General features: G+C 43.2%; 2 protein-coding genes across 2 annotated transcripts; both read right to left on the bottom strand.

Moving 5' to 3' along the window:
- Positions 1 to 667: 667 nt before the first annotated feature.
- On the bottom strand, positions 668 to 13,907 carry LOC132463136 (uncharacterized). Its single transcript, XM_060059080.1, has 12 exons — positions 13,632 to 13,907; positions 12,987 to 13,145; positions 11,293 to 11,476; positions 9,278 to 9,321; positions 7,760 to 8,215; positions 6,079 to 6,257; positions 4,942 to 5,043; positions 4,567 to 4,574; positions 2,590 to 2,696; positions 1,700 to 1,878; positions 897 to 998; positions 668 to 737 (listed from the first exon to the last, which is right to left on the bottom strand). The coding sequence occupies exons 2-12, from the start codon at positions 13,096 to 13,098 to the stop codon at positions 684 to 686; spliced, it is 1,527 nt and encodes a 508-aa protein (XP_059915063.1). The 5' UTR covers positions 13,099 to 13,145; positions 13,632 to 13,907; the 3' UTR covers positions 668 to 683.
- Positions 3,404 to 6,576, bottom strand: rbp1.1 (retinol binding protein 1, cellular, tandem duplicate 1). The gene is made up of 4 exons (XM_060059549.1): positions 6,416 to 6,576; positions 6,079 to 6,257; positions 4,942 to 5,043; positions 3,404 to 3,867 (listed from the first exon to the last, which is right to left on the bottom strand). Exons 1-4 carry the CDS (start codon positions 6,486 to 6,488, stop codon positions 3,817 to 3,819), a joined length of 405 nt encoding a protein of 134 aa, XP_059915532.1. The 5' UTR covers positions 6,489 to 6,576; the 3' UTR covers positions 3,404 to 3,816.
- Positions 13,908 to 16,658: the final 2,751 nt, after the last annotated feature.

Below are 16,658 nucleotides of genomic sequence, written 5' to 3' on the forward strand. Positions count from 1 at the left end.
TCAATGTTTTATTTAAAGACTTAACTCATATCCTGCTTATCTGCAATATCAAAATGCAGGCTTAATAAAATGTATGCAATAGCTGTAATATGACTGTTACATACAATCATTACATCATCATGTAATCATTTATTGTTATTATACCCCTCAACTTTTGTCCAGAAGAAGTCTTGAAATACATGTCTGGTGATTTTTATGATCTCTGCTTCTGCACACATTGCACCCCTGGCCCTTATAGAAAGTGGACTCACTCTGAAGTACCCTAACATTTTTCAATGTAATTATTTCTCCCAATGGGCTTTTCGGGCAATTTACCGGTCTGATGGTTCTGAGCTGTAGGGCTTGTCAAATCTTGTTTAAAAGTGGTCCAATGTGCCTCTAGAAGACACCATCTCCAATCATTTTTTGTATTTGTTTCGTATGTTTTTTGTAACAATTTGAATAATGACCAAAGTAGCGTTCTGTTGTTTTGTGTTTGAATCCTTGTCTGTATATGTTTAGATGTATTCATTACAATTCACCCTTAGTGGTATTTGACATTAATCAAATCTTTGCAAGTAATAGTAGTAGTTAGTATCTCGTCTTAAACAGAAGTGTGTTTGTTACATCTTTGCAAACAACTTGGAATTTGGTGCATTTCAACACATGAATGAATGAAAGAAAACAGTTGAAAATGTTGGTGTTTATTCTTTCCGCTTAAAAACTTGAACAGAAACTACATCCTCACACGTTAACTCCTGTAGGGAAGAGAGAGAATCAAGTTAACTGGTGCTTACATCATAGGGTCCAGAAACAATGTACAACAGTAAAAAAACAACAGCTATCTATAAAATCAATCAACCAATCAATCCATTTACATTCACACGAACAACTTAAGGAGTATCTTAATGACGCACCAGGTAAAGCTTGTCTCCTTGGATCCAGTGCTTCCAGCCGCGGTTCGCCTTCTCTCCCTTCTGGGTGCAGACCAGCTTGTCCCCTTCCCAGTTCACCAGACTCTGGAAGACGAGCGAGAAACGTCACGATCAGGAGACATGAAGCTCACCGTGGGCATCCGAGTTCTAGCGGCCCAGTGATCCAATGAAATGATTGGAACAGTTTAGATCAATGCTCCATCCCTGTATTTAATCTGGCAGTGGTGAGCGTCGATGTGTGCTTTATAGTAAAGTAGTAAGACCAAGTTAAAAAATAAATAAAGTAGAGCCAGAAAGCACTGCAAATATTTACTCAACATCATAAAATCTGACTGATATGACATTGGATTTTATCTGTTTGTCCATCAACCAACCTTTGCTTGCCGAAGCCAATCTTTAGAGCCAGCTTGTTATAACATCTTTCAACAATGTTGTATTTTGCTTCTGCTGATGCAGCAGCAATTTAGATATGTATTCCGTCTATTAGCAGACGCTTTTATCCAAACCTAGAAGATAGTAGCGCTAGGCCTTTTGCTCAAGGATTCCATTTGTCTGTGAGTCACTGCCCTGTGGTACCTGCTTTAGATGTAGTGGGTTAATATAGAGCTGGCCTTAGTCAATTCATGTTTGCATAGCCCTTTATCACAGTCACAGTCTCAAAGGGCTACTGTACTCTATGACCCCCCCCACCCCTAACCCCTTCATGACAAGGAATAATTTCCTATTTTTATCAAGAGAAGAAGAAACCGTGAGATGGACATGTGATGCAGGGCTCAGCAACCTACCTTGACGTGCCTGTTGTCCAGTCCCTTGGTGAACTCGTCAAACTCAACCCCTATTGTGAAGGAGTGCTCGTAGTTGCGGAAGGTGCTCAGGGTTTGGAACTCAAAAGAGTCTCCACGCTGGGTGACCACTTTGGTCTGCGACAAGGACATGGCGATTTTCCTCGTGGCAAAATCAATATCTAGAATTTAAAAAAAGACAGTGAGAATGGAATATCGTTATGAAAATTGGAAATATGTGTAAACGTTTCTTTTCCATTTTCCATTTTGTATTGATTCAAATAAGGGTATTCTTATTTCTCAATGGCCAAACTGGTTGTGTTAAATATGCAATGTAGTATTTAAAATGAAGAATATCTTTATGATAATGAAAGTATGAATATCATTATGTAACATTGAAATAATGTTACTGAAAAATGTACGTGAAATGTAGTGGGGTTGACAGATAAGTAGAGATAAGATTAGGAGGGTGATGTTTGAGACCGGGGGGCATTGCCCAATGAACTGCAGTACTCAACATGCAACATTTGTATGTAAATGCAAGGCTTTATGTCAAAGAACTAAGCAATGTTCTTATTCTTTTGCAATTTTGGGATTTATTTTGGTCCATATTCTAAATAATTGATATAAAAAAAAAAAATATTATCCAAAGATGATTATGTAGTAGTAATCAACATGTATAATACAACATGTATAATAATTCAAGGACATGTGTATATGTATTCCTTTGTCAATGCACACCACTCAAAGTTGAATCACAATCCCTTACGTATATCCACTAAATTAATGTCCAAATGTCAAAAGGAAGAGAGAGAGAAGCCAATCGATCAGAATGGATTTCATTGCATCAAGGCTGCTGCTCCAAATGTCACATGAAATCAAAAACATCTTACTTAAGGCTTTCAGGTATTCCTCAAACTTTTCATTGGTTTCCAGTATCCATTTTCCATTGAAGTCCGCAGGCATGGTGGAGGCTGAAGGCAAGCTGGGCCGATATAGACTTTAGACAGCGCTCAGAGAGAGAGAAGGCCAAAGGCAAGCAAGGCCAATGTAGACTTTAGACAGTCAGAGGGAGAGCGAGAGTTTGGCTTTGTGCTGTGCTCCTCTCCTTTTTATATGAGTCGAATGGTCAGAAGCAATTGATAAGATAGTTTATGGCTCTGGGGGGACAGAGGGGGGGGGTTGATTGACAGTTGTCATGGGCAGATTTTTTCAAAGTAATTGTGGGAGGTGACTGAGGGAATTGTAGAAGTGATCATCACGTACACATGACTACGTGTGTGGTTGTGTGTGTGTGTGTGTGTGTGTGTGTGTGTGTGTGCATGTTTGTGTGTGAGTGTTTGTGTGCTCAGATATGCATGCACGCTCAAAAACTTGCATGCACACATACGCAAAGCAGTAACTCTCACTGAACATTATTTCATATGTATCTAGATATCTCTATCTTGAGCACTGAGGTAAATCTAGTTCTTAGTTTTAGTTGTGAATAGAATTAATGTAAATGCTTTATGCTGCTTTTCAGTGAAATGTAGGCTTCTGAAATTCCACACTTTGGTATACCAAGTGTATTGTCTGTTTCGTAGTGCTGCTGTGGGAAAAGTGTCTAATCCCGGAGCGCTGACCTTCCAGGCCAAGGGATATGCAGTTCAGCTGCATTGTCTATATCACCATTATTAGCTCACAAAATAATTGTAGTCTTAATAAACATTGTCGTATCAGTAACATATTTGGACGTTTATTTATTGATTGCTTTTGAAAGGCACCATCACAAATGGATTGGGAAAAAAAAACATATACATTGCATTTTATCAACACTTTGACCGCCTTGAGTAGATTAAGTGTCATTATAAATTTAAATAAGCGCTGTTCATTATGGCAAATAAATATTTGGCTTCATATCTATCTAGAACAACAACCAGTCAGAGAACTCATTGTCATCAGCCTATCAGAGAAACTCATGATCATGCCTTTAGCTAGCTATCCCTAATATATAATATCATTTAAGGAATACATGTGTGGTAGGATGTTTAACTGAGGAGGGAAGTATTGGTGTGTTCGGTTGTATCTGGTGATGTGCCTCTGATCCAACAGGCGCCATTTTGGTTCCTGGTGCAGCCGTCTTAGGTCTTCTTGAACACCTGCTGGGCAACAGCTCCACCTGCTCTCAACTCCTACAGGGGAGACAGTCAAATAATAATAAATAATAATAATAACAATATATATGATATTATATAATTGTATATAAATAAATAAATGCATGTATATATCTATTTCTTTTTATTTTATTTTTTTTACTCCACATAGATCAAAACCCTCCAATAAAATTGACTCATTGAAATTGGCTGAGAAATGTAAATTGTTATAGCGCTTTTAAACCAGAAAAAAAAACAGCCCCCGCCCCTTAGGGCAGTATTGGCCTCTCTAAAATGGTGTCGACGTTGAAACTCGATCCAAATGCCAATCTATGCCGCATCTATGTTTATGTCTTTGCAAAGACCCATGATCACCTGAATGAGCCACACCTTCATTGCATTGCAATTCAGTTGGGTAGGGTTATGCATTCACTACTATGGTCTTCAGAGGTGCGTAACCTGCCTTCAATTTCGCTGCCAGTAGAGGCTGCTATTCCTCTATATACAAGAGTACTCGCCGATAAAGTATGATTCAGAATAATAATTAATGTTATGGGTGCTGCTGATTAAGAACATCTGTTGGTTTCACTTTAGATACTCCGGCAGGTTTTGATAAGTTTGCTATGATAGCGGTGATCATACAGGAGGAGATTAGATTTTCCAAGGTAATGAAATGGTAATGCTCTAATTGTAGCTGCAACAGGCTTTTTAAATGCTAATGCTTTCATTACAGAGCACACTATGAACTTGAGAGAAGGAGAAAACAGAGGTACTTATCTGCTGATATTAAATATGCATAAAGTAAGATATGGAAAGACAATAGCTGATTAGAAAGAGAATCAGGACATTTTTTAACCGAAAAAAGTATCCATTACATATTCTCCAATTTGTAAGATATAACAATTTCTGAAAACCTCTTCTGCACATTTACTCCCCACACATGCAACACACACACACACACACACACACACACACACACACACACACACACACACACACACACACACACACACACACACACACACACACACACACACACACACAAGCCACTGCTGTAAATGTGTTGATGATATTGTAATCATCCCAAGGAAAACAAATCAATGTGATTCTTACCAGATGGAGCTCATCACCGGTCACCCAGTGGGTCCAGCCCCTGCCTTCGATCTCTCCCTTCTGCACACACACCAGCCGGTCCCCATCCCAGGAGACAGTGGTCTGAGAACACAGCACCACAAGCCTGATTAGATGACCCCTACTGGGCCACTGCTGGCTGACGCAAGTAGCAATAGAACTGAGTGCCAGGGAAATCTGTACGGTATTTCTCTTGTAATCATGTGATGTGGCCGTAGAAGGTACAGATTAAAGGGGATTCTTGGATTTTCATGTTTCATTCCGCCAGTGGATTGGTTGAATCCAGTGTTTAGCAACACACAATAGAGGTTGCCCTACGAGTACACACAATCACGTATAAACTGACAAGCCCCCCCCCCCCCAACACACGCGCACACGCCCACACACACACACACACACACACACACACACACACACACACACACACACACACACACACACACACACACACACACACACACACTGTGTAAACACACAAATGCACTTGTGTGGTCATCCTTCAGATTTCTCTGTATTTCATCAGGAAGAGTAATTCCTGTCTCTGTCAAAGTTAAATCGTTTAATTTATTATAGGCTATGCACAGTATAACACAGGAACATTCTGAACAGGAAATGTCATGAAACATGCATGGCAAGAAACAAATGTTGGCGTTGACAGCAAAGAAATAGGGTCATATGCCTAAATGTGTTCAAAAATAGCGCAAAATATACATTATACAAATAATGCGATGTGAACTCTGATTGTAGCCTGCAGGCCGATTAGTAGGCCTAAATCTCATCAAATACAGCCAAACTAGAAAACAGCCGTTTCACACAAACACGAAGCGCCAATGTTTTCACCACGGTTTGTCAAGATTAACACGTTTTAACTGAGCTGGCAGAATAACATCATTTAGGTATACATGTCTGTCACGGATTTTCATCAACACTATTTAAAAAGAAAACGTATGTAAAATGTTTAATAATTTTTTTAGTACACTTTTTCATAGAGAAAGTTAATAATATAGGCTACGCTATTTCCGTGATGCCGATTATTTGTTGCACAAAACAGTCCCCAGTTATCATCACAACTTCCACACACACACACACGCACACACGCACACACGCACACACACTCACCATGCACTTCCTGTCGTCCACCCCTGAGAGGTCCTCCTCGAACTCCTGCCCCACGGTGAAGTCCATGTTGTAGTTCTTGAAGGTGCTGAGCGTCTTGATGGTGATGTGGTCCCCGTCCTGCGTGATGTCCTTGTCGGGCTTCAGCAGGGTGGCGATCTTCCTGATGGCCACATTGACCTCTGATAAGATGGTCCAAAGGAAAATGAAGAGAAATTGGTGAGAAAGGTGTTTTTTGGTGTTTTTATTTGCAAAGGTCTATGTATTCGATTTATAAAAAGTTAAATCAGCAAATAGGTTACGTTTAGTTCTTGAGGAGAATTCATGTCGTTGAACTCACCGAGCGCCTTCAGATACTCCTCGAAGTTATCGTTGGAAATCATTTTCCAGTATCCGTTCAAGTCAATCGGCATCTTGGCAGTGTTGTTCTTACTTCCAGTAGTTCGAGTAAAAGTGCAAGTGAAGCTCAAGGCCGTCGTAGCACATTTTAAACCAAATTCAATTTAATCCGATTACCTGTACATTTGCGTACCTCCCATTTCTCTCGGCTGGTCTACCTGTTCAGCCCTTTAGAAAATTCTCAAATTCACCACACGATGGAGTCGCATGAATTCAAACAATGTGCATACATAAAGGCTGGTAAAGTGTAGGACTCTTTGGGATTAGCATGAAAGCCCCTGCTTAATTAGCTGTGTATTATAAGAAACTGTGTCAGGGAAATGTGGTAATAGCTAGGTGTAATTCCCTTGCAGCGCGACATGGTGTGTATCACTTCATCAGTTTAGCATGTGCGACTCTATAATGATGATAATGTAAGGTAGGGAAAGGTAGGCCTATGCATCTCTTCAACATCGCCACAGGTATCTCAGAATAGCACTTTAACCGTCAGCCGTCACCAGTCTCACTGCAGAGACACGTTAATTTACGGAGAGGGGGTGTTCCAATTATCAAGTATTTATCATTTATGTATCTAATTATGCTTTCTTTTTTGTTTAACATCATTAATTTCTGTATGATATATTCTTTTTTGTTTTCTTTTACATGTTCGAAATAAATTTCAACCAAATCAAACTTGACATTGTGAGCGAGTGTGTGTTTTGCAAAGTAATACAGTCAAAAAGGAATGTTCACATGACATTTTATTAATTGTCTCCTCTGGCTCCATGTACAATCGTATGTGCTCTTTAAAAATAATTTATTCTTTCTGTTGAATAATTGAAATTGCTGGTGTGCTTTTGTCCCCCCCTTCTCATTTACGATCCAAGAGTTTTATAATCACCACCGTAATCTTAACCCTCAGTGGAACTCACACACTGCAGAACAAACAAACAGCTAATATTAGGACCCCCCCTTCCCCTTCCCCTTCCCCTCCACCAACCAATATTCAGGAGTTATCGAACAACAACCCTCAAATGACACGGCACTCTAACATTGAGAAAAAAAGATAAACAAAACAATTGAAACCTCCCCAGGGAGCCACAATGTTTCCCTGTGTCCTCTTCCATTTCTAAAGTTATGTTTTGGCTTTGTGCCCCTGCTGTATGACATCCCACTGGCTGTAAACACACACATTCCACTCACAGTTCAACCCCACACAGCTGGTATCCAGCAGAGTTCAGGTTGTGCCGTGCACTATGCAGGGACGGGTATAAGCTCAGTCTGCGCCGCTTTCATCCAGTCCCCCCCCTGGTGGGCGGACGGGGGGGACGGGGGACGGGCTCATCCCAGGCTCCCACCCCCGTCCCCCCCGGCTGGTATTGCTTGGCCAGGGGTCTGAGCGGCGTGCCCTGGTTCTTGCTCTCGCTGGCGTCGGTGTAGAGGGCGTGGCGGCCGATGTAGTCGATGACGGCGTCGGGCAGCAGGTACTTGGCGCTGAGGCCCCGGCGCAGGGCGCGCCGCACCTCCGTGGCGCTGGCCTCGTTGTGCACCCACTCGCGCACCAGGAACACGTTGCGGCGGTGGCGCCACAGCGCGTCCGACTCGTGCGCGGCACGCTCCGGCTGCAGCCCGCCGCGGCTCACGCACACTAGGCCGTACGCGCCGGCCAGCTCCTCCAGGTCCTCAGGCTGCCACAGGCCCGGCACGCGGAAGCCTTCCAGGAAGTCCGCCCCACACAGCAGCTTCAGCTGGGGCGATGGACCTTGGCGTCATGACCGAGAAGAATAAGTTAAGTTTGATAAAGTAAAAGAATTATGATTCTCTCAGGTTGGCTGGACTCCCCCATCATGGTTGATTTTTTTTTTTCTTCATTTTGTTTTCATTATTCCTTTACTTTCGCCTACTGCTTGTAGCGTTCCTATTAGTATTTCAGAGAAGGCGTATTCCCTCCGAAAACAAAGCACAAACACAAGGCTGAGAGCTTGTTCAAAGTGCTACATTGTGCATTTGTAATGAGTTGGCAGGTTACATTGTGGCCTGTCGGTCCACACCCGGGCGAACGTGTTGGATGTTCGGTGGTCCCATTAAGATGAACCGGACCACTGATGTGTGAACTTCCACAATGATAGAATTGATGAGCCAATTGTGAGGCTGACTCAGATGAGAGTGGAACTGAAATGGAATCGTTAATGAGACCCGGAGCCATGCATACAAGAGAGCCAGAGGTGAAAATAGCCAACAACCACACCACCAATGAGGGACTGACAAGGATAGGAAAATAAAAGCTTTCATCAGAAGTTCCCCGGACACAATGGAAAGAAGATATGGAGACCTTTGATCTTAAAGCGATAGCACATTTTGAATATGTAAATATTACTGTGCCATATCTTACAATGCCCAGCTGTGCTTGATTCATAGGCTGGATACAGGATATATATTTTCAAACAGCACACAGAACAGACAATAAACCAACATATATACACCTAGACATATCGTATATTCCTCAGTTTCAATTTATATCCAAGTTTAACGCTATGGCTAATGATCTTCTCTCGACTTAAGCATGCACTCTAAAGAACAGTTTTGAGCCATTTATGAGCCACAAGTTGAGCACAGGAATACCATATGGTACTGAAACAACTCTCTGACCCTTCGCGCTCCACTAAAGGATAGCTTTAGGGTGGTTTTCTTGTAAGCTCCACGGCCGTGATGTGGGGTCTTTATACCATATGAATGGAATTACGTATTATATATAACATATTACATGTAGGTATTATCAAGTAATGTAGGGTAAGACTTGAGATAGGTCTCTTAATTGAGTTACCTGTGCTTTGCTGGTATTGTTTCAGTATGCACCCATGGTGATGCCTTCAGACCCACCAAAGGTGAGGGGGGGAGGGAGAGAGAGAGAGAAAGAGCAAGAACGACAGACAGACGGACAGAGAATCAGAAGGTCAGCAAGTCAGAACAAAGCGAGAGACAGCAAAAAAAAACGTATTTACAATGAGAAAGGTCTAATAATAGTAACATTTCACCATATTACAAAAATAGATTAAATTGAAGAGCTGGGATTTATAGTCAAGCCTCTTATCGGTATTGGAGCTGATTGGTATGTTTGAGTGCCCCAGTGCTCGTATGGCTGCATGCGAGGGAGGTGTGGGGGGGCGGCCTCGCACAACACTGCCCCTCACAGGGCCCGGTTGCCAGAGACAACGGGCCACTTAATGCCCTAAGCAGCTTCCTGGTTGCGTCAAACAGCAGCTTAGTAGCCGGCCGAACGGCACCCTCAACAAGGGGATTTATGGTTAATGGGGAGCGAGGGGGGGGGCGGAGGACGCGAGCGGTTGAATAAGGGAACAACGCATGTGGGGTTATGAGAGAGGAACGAGGAGGCCCCCTTGGAGACTGGCTGTGATGTTGCTTTATGTTGCTCCTGAACGCCAGCGGCGGGCCGGTCCACTCGTGAGGGCGGGGCACTGAATTATTCACCCTGGGCAAAGCCTGCTGTTGGGCCGCCGATTACCGGCCAGCTTGTTCAGCCCCGTCCGAATATGAAATAAAGGCATCAAACGTGAATAAACTAAAGTAATATAACTAATTGAGTGCATGTGAATATAACCTCTGATGTAATATGGTTACGCACTGCACCGGGTGCTATATAACCGACATGAAAGTGCCAGATTCGGCCGCTGTGGCCCCTGCCTCGCCTGGCCGGGAGATTACCTCACCGGCCCCGGGCCCCGGGCCCCGGCTCCGTCTGGGCTGCAAACACAGAGCCAGCCAAATGATTTCGGCCCCTAGGACCCAAGCATTGTTCCTCGCCTCGCGCTAATGGTTGCCGTTGGCACAGAGCGGTGCTAGCAGCGGGAGGAGGGGGGAGGGGAGCGGGGAGCGGGGCTCCAGAGAACGCATCTAATGGAATGAACCGGAATTCGGGATTATCGGACTGCCCTGTAATGCAGTTAAAAGCCGTGGAGTGATGCAGGTCCAATAAGGGTACGTTAACAGCACCCGGGGAACGAGAGAATGAATAGAGGGAGACCACAAGCGGACGGACAGGCGGATGTGAGGTAAACACATTAAGAATGAAAGCTGTTGGTTCTCGCCTCAGGTCTAAACTCCTCTTTCTCGGCAGTAGGTATTAACCTCCACATTGAGACGCAGTTACTGATGAAGACTAACCTCCAAGGGGCTTGGATTCTACATCAAGAGGCCCTATTATACCTCATACATATCAGCTATTCAGTTTATACAGAATATAATAATAATCATAGGTCAGCTTAATCAGCGTCAAAATAAAAGGGAATTCAAATGGCTGACAGCAATGTCTGCACCTCTAGACTAGATTTAAACACATACAAATATAAAAAAACACATATTCACTCTAGGGAGATTAACTACATTGTCCGATACACATGATTTAGCCGGATGCGCTGTCCGACATGCCAAGCAGCCTTAAATAAATTGCCTGTGAAGTAACTCTCCAAGGTGATTTGCAACCGGTGCTCTCTGAATAAAACATAGCGTGCAAAGCAGTGCAGTGTGTTGGGATAGAGAAGGAGTAACTGACTACATCTACAACAAACAAGGGAACGAGACACGGGTGAAAATTTGCACTGTATCCAAAGAAAAAACAGTTTTAATCCAAGTGGTTGGCTGCAGAATACATGAACCTGCTCTTATGAAATATGTATGAACATCCAGGATTCAGAAATGCTAATCATTAGGTATAACCGGACCTTCTCTCGTTCAAATGCGTGACACAATTATTCGAGCGTCTAATAAAGATGAAAGCTGAGGGCTTCTCTCGTTCATTAATTTGAAAGCATAGTTCCACACCTCATAGTGATGACTGTCTCTGTCCAGTCTGGCTGGTCGCTCTCCCATTTGTCAATCGTTATCCAATCAGAGGTCTGCAGGGCCAGCTTCGCCATGGCATTCCTGTGCTCGGCCGACACAAGGCCCTGTTTGCCATAGCCATCACTCACTGGGGATACAATGCCTTTAACAACCTGGTAGTTACCTGAAAGCAGAGGACCGGGTTTCACATCCAATTCATGAAATTGTTCACACAGCTCAACACAAATACAATGAGATGCTGAGGCACGAACAGTTCATACTAGAGTGATGTCTTTCATTTGAGCTCTGTGTGTGGTTTCTATTGCACAAAAATGGAAACAGATAACAGATATGTATATAAAGTGACACACTAGCATGGTATGCTTGCAGACTAGTGTGTCATTAAAGATTCAAGCTATAGCAGCAGCACTGTAGTAATGCATAAATGCATATTCAAGTAGCCCACTTCTCCAAGTCATCTGCCAACCACCTCCCATTGATGTAAATCCTATGACTCAGCCTTTAAAGAAAATAGGACACGTTTCACAAAGTTGAAAAACACCGGCTAACTGAAAATTACAAGTGAGTTAATGAATGTGGCAACATTTTCCTAGCTACCGTTTATGTAAAAAAATAAAAAGAATGCTTACTAATAATAATTTCTCATTTCGGTGCCAACATTCCGTGTGCCGGATGTGTGACCAGCTTTATGTCCAACGCTTACGTTTACCATAAAACAGCCCAGTCAGCTGCCGTATAATAAGGAACAGGATCAAAGCTGAGCTGTAAGAGCATTATTTAGGGCCCTTGCAAATGAAATACACCACTGTTGTCCCTGATTCCATGTACAATGGGCATCGGGGAACACGTGAGCCGTTTCATAACATTCACAGGAAAAAGCAAGTGCCCCGGCCGCTCGGGAGCATGTTCAAAGCCAACACACGACAAAAAGTGATGGACGATTTCCAGGGGGAAGGATAATGTAGGGGGTTTCACTCCGCCCAGAGGTTGTGGGTTCAAACACCACTGCCCTGCCCTGCAGTCTATCTGTCAGCGTTCTTCTGCAAGTTGCCTTACCTCTATTTGATACCTCATGATATAGCTACAATCGGTGTAAGATGTTTAATTGGTGATTAACAGTTTGTTTTTTTACCTGTACTACTCTGCACTGTTATATGACATCTGGTATTCTGATCAAATCTGGTTGGTAATGGTATCTGATCACATTCTCAACGACTATTGCTTGGCTATGTTTGTCAAAAGGAGGAGACATGTCAGCGGCAGAAACATCAGAGTTTGGATTTATCCCCACTGAGTGAGAAAAAGCCCAGTATAATGTTTCAAGGACATGTGTCTCCGTATTGATTAACAGTAGGGCAGGGAGAAAGTAAACCAAGATCGATTTTACGCAAAATTTACGAGAGTCTGATTTAGAAGAGTACCTCAGGTTATATATGGGTGTGAGCGAGTCAATTCAACAGAACAGATGGGAAGAAAATCCAAATAAAAAGAACGTGTCCTGTTTGTCTTGGTAAAGGTTGAAAACTGAAAGATGAATTCCCTTTTCGTGATATGATTGAACACACAGCGTTTGCCACCAGTGTAATCATCAAAATGGGATCAAGCATTTGGCACCCCCTCCCTCTAACCCATTTTCAGTCTCTTTTCCTCTGCTTCTCTGGTGTTTCTCTGACCTGTGCTGTGCATGTGGTCTCTGGCCAGCTCAAACAGCCTCATATGCTGGTTGGTGATGGGGTTGAAGGAGCCGCAGGCTAGCAACACCAGTGGAATTCGGCCGGCAGCCATCTTGGCTTATGGTACAACTTCACAACATCATGTCCTTGCCTCTGTGCCTTAAAGGAGAGAGAAGTGGATGAGGTCACTGATGTCATGAGAGGCATACAGAGGCTGGTAAAGCAGAAGCAAATAGCGCCTGCAGGGACCGAAGAATGAAGCTATTCAATAGAAGACATGAATGCCTGAAATTATATCATTATCATGTCAGTTCCCCAAGGCCATTATAAAACCACAAAGAAAAATCGAAAATGTCGAACTGCTGCATCGTACAAAAACGAATTGGACAAAAATAGTTCTCCGAATAACCCAACTCTTTATGCTAATGTAAATATCCAAGGAGATCAATTACTCTCTTGACAACCGCCATTGGTTGATGTTAGTTATTGAATGTCTTAGTGCAGTTGAAAATAAAAACTAAATACTGTAACGGTACTTGTTCGTAGAGCATCATAATACATAATGTGCGAGTGCAACAAAGTGTACATTTAAGTTTCAATCAAACTCAGGATTGAAAAGTGACTTGGTTTAAAATCGATTTCTACCTTAAGGAAATCGTGCTAGGTGCAATGTCGCACGGCCACAGGAAAACGAAGTGAATCGATTGGTTACGTATCGATACCAGTTAGGAAACCGTAGCCCTCACGTTACTACCAATCATAACAACAAAACCATACTTCAAACACGAACCAATGACTTTCACAGGGCATACAACTAGCCTCAACTAGCTACGCTAGTAAAATGCACTGACTATTGTAATGGATTACGATCTTGAAGTACCACGATAACAACAAACGCACGGAAAATGTATTGTAATCTAAGGCAAGATGTGGCAAGATCGCCGCGGTGGTTTGTTTATTAAAGTTCCCACCTGCTTCTATTATGCAAGCATTCATGCTTCATCTTTAATCCGGTCCCCCTCGCTGAAGGAACAAACACTGTCACTCAAAGGTTCCGGGCGGAGCGAGAAGGCCACGGCTGACCCCTTGTGGACATAAATATAACGCTACTGGAGCTCTCCGTGGTCCTGAACCTCACCAACACTTGATACTGCAGTTAGCTTAGGGTAAAGTTAAAATAAAACCAACGATTCTCAATTCAGCCCAAATAGGTGTAACACTTTAGGCTACTACAATAAGCAGGCTATTCATTGTTGGTAAGGATAACATATTTTCATGGCAGGCTATCATCACTCAATGCCGACCTTTAAATCATAGTTGTGCCATTTTCTCGTTATAAGAACATCAAACTCAGCCGTTTCGAAACGTGACCTTTCATTGGGGTGTTGTTGAGGAGCTTGTCGAGTCAGGAGAAGAGGCTCTACCCGACACTTATGGACGACCTGTGGCGAGAGCTGCGATGAACACAACAATGCTCTGGCAGAACATGGCTGTAAACAAATTGATGAGAAGTTGACATACAATAGCGTTGTAATATTGCAGATGAAACAATTCGAGTTATTTGGTTCTGTGGTTGCTGCCTTTAAATGTCACACCGGCTCTCAGGAAGGCCTTCGGTGGAAGTTACAGGTGTCTAATGACGCCATGAAACGGATCATGTGAACAATTGGCTTTTCTATGCTTGGAATGGCACTCTTGTCGCCCACGTTTTAAAGACCATTCATTGAGGACATTTAACGTGTGTTTGTGTACGCATGGCCGCTCTATCTTTGTTATCCTCTTAAAACTCCCTCGCGCTCTAATCCCTGGAGAGAACACGAGCACCACACCCACCAGAACACCACGTGGGCACAATCATTCAGCACAATGTGACGATGAAAGGAGAGCCCACTGCTAAAATGGACCAAAACAAAAAAGACCCAAATCCACCAGGGTTGAGTAGTTATAGACCTTTTGTTCAAGTCTAGAGGAAGAAGATTGCTAAATACGAAAATAGCTAGGTGCGATAAGTTGGATATGCAAAGAGCAGATGAGCACTTTTTGAGAAAATAAAATAATAGTATTAATAATAATATCAATCATTATAATAATAGTACAAATAGTAGTATAATATGAATATATATCAATAATACCTTATCATCATCATCCTCATCATCATCCTAGTCCTCATCATCATCATACTTGAATAGCCTAAAATAATAATAACAACCACGCAGACTAAATATTGTTTGTCCTAATTGTTGTCGTGCATGCTCAATTGGCCTATACGTTCGTCTCTTATTCAACCAGAAGTAACTGACAATGAGACAGTTGTGCTCGTGACGTTGCACCCGTTGTCCCGGGGTGCCTCCCCTCCCAATTCCAAACTCACGCGCATCCCTCCAACTCTTATTCCTCCTCCCTTCCGCTCTCATAGCGAGTACCTCCTCGATCCACCGCCGACTCGGTCCGCTGTTCCCCCGCGCGGAACTGGAGAGCACGACCGGAGCAGAGCCACCTCGAGCCCGCAGCCCGGCAGGGGAAAGTGAAGGATCTCTTTAAGACAGGAAGAGAGAAGAGAGCCAAGATCAACCCTCGAGACATTGTCCGTCCAAACGTCTTAAAAGATGATCGGGGTTTCGTTGTTGATGTTATGGCTGATATGTGGCCAGTTCGGCGCTTTTGGAGGAAAAGGTAGGAACTTGCTTTCAAATGTATTGTATTTCTTAATCCAAACAAATAGGTAGATATTGTTTGGTTAAGTCAAGCCCCTGCATATGTGGTCAAAACAACAACGTAGAGTGTATTTACAGTCAACAGGGTACATAAAGTTATCGCACATGATCCTCGGTTTTAGGGAGCAGAGAAGTATGCAGATGCGTGCATACTTAGCCCTTCTCGTTATTACACCATGTGCTCCTTCAATGTAGCCTCGTAGCCGATCTCCCTTTCTCTCTCCTCCTTTCCCCGTGCGTGGCACACACGCGCACATACACACGCACATACACACTAACAAACAGAGAGACACAGACGCTCGCACGTACACACGCACGCGCGTACGAACAAGCACACACGCACACATAGGCTACACACACGCACGCAACACAACAAGCAGGCAGCAGCATCGGCGTTGGAGTAGTTCACATCTGTAGTACTAATTGGGTCTCCGGAGTGCGAGCGGAAAGTTGCCTGGCCTGTTTGCACACTGAAACACATTAGAATGCATTTCAGCGGTTTAAAGGAGCTCTGGGTTGTTTTGGCCTAAATGGCTCCGGATGGAAATTGATGATATTTATAACAAGTCACAAACGACTCCATAATCCTAATCATTCACTTGTGATTAATTGTAATGGTACTATTCCATCAGTAACCAAAGTTCCAAATGTGTTGACTCTATGTCGTTGAATAGGAGATTATAGGTGTTGAATTGTCCATGTGTGGATGTGTGGATGTGTGGATGACAAGAGAGGACCACAACATGGTTGCTTCAGTGTATATCAAAACCAGGTATAGACACAAGACTGTTTAGAAGAAGATGCGTCCAATTGGTCTCAGGAGCAAAGCTGTCAATCAGACAGGCAGACATACAATCAGGCAGACAGACAGGCAGACATACATTCAGGCAGAAAGACAGGTAGACAGACAGGCAGACAGGCAGACGGACAACCAGGCGGGCAGGCTGACAGGCATACA

The sequence above is a fragment of the Gadus macrocephalus genome, chromosome 8, assembly GCF_031168955.1.
Source record: "Gadus macrocephalus chromosome 8, ASM3116895v1".
In the NCBI taxonomy this organism is placed as follows: domain Eukaryota; kingdom Metazoa; phylum Chordata; class Actinopteri; order Gadiformes; family Gadidae; genus Gadus; species Gadus macrocephalus.

Coding starts and splice junctions, on each gene's coding strand:
- LOC132463136 (XM_060059080.1), bottom strand. CDS start 13,098: ATGGCTGCCGGCCGAATTCCACTGGTGTTGCTAGCCTGCGGCTCCTTC. Junction 8,216..9,277: donor ACAATACCAGCAAAGCACAG/GTAACTCAATTA, acceptor CATGACGCCAAG/GTCCATCGCCCCAGCTGAAG. Junction 6,258..7,759: donor CCCCCGTCCGCCCACCAGGG/GGGGGACTGGAT, acceptor CCATCTTATCAG/AGGTCAATGTGGCCATCAGG.
- rbp1.1 (XM_060059549.1), bottom strand. CDS start 6,488: ATGCCGATTGACTTGAACGGATACTGGAAAATGATTTCCAACGATAAC. Junction 6,258..6,415: donor GGAGTATCTGAAGGCGCTCG/GTGAGTTCAACG, acceptor CCATCTTATCAG/AGGTCAATGTGGCCATCAGG. Junction 5,044..6,078: donor TGGACGACAGGAAGTGCATG/GTGAGTGTGTGT, acceptor CTGTGTTCTCAG/ACCACTGTCTCCTGGGATGG.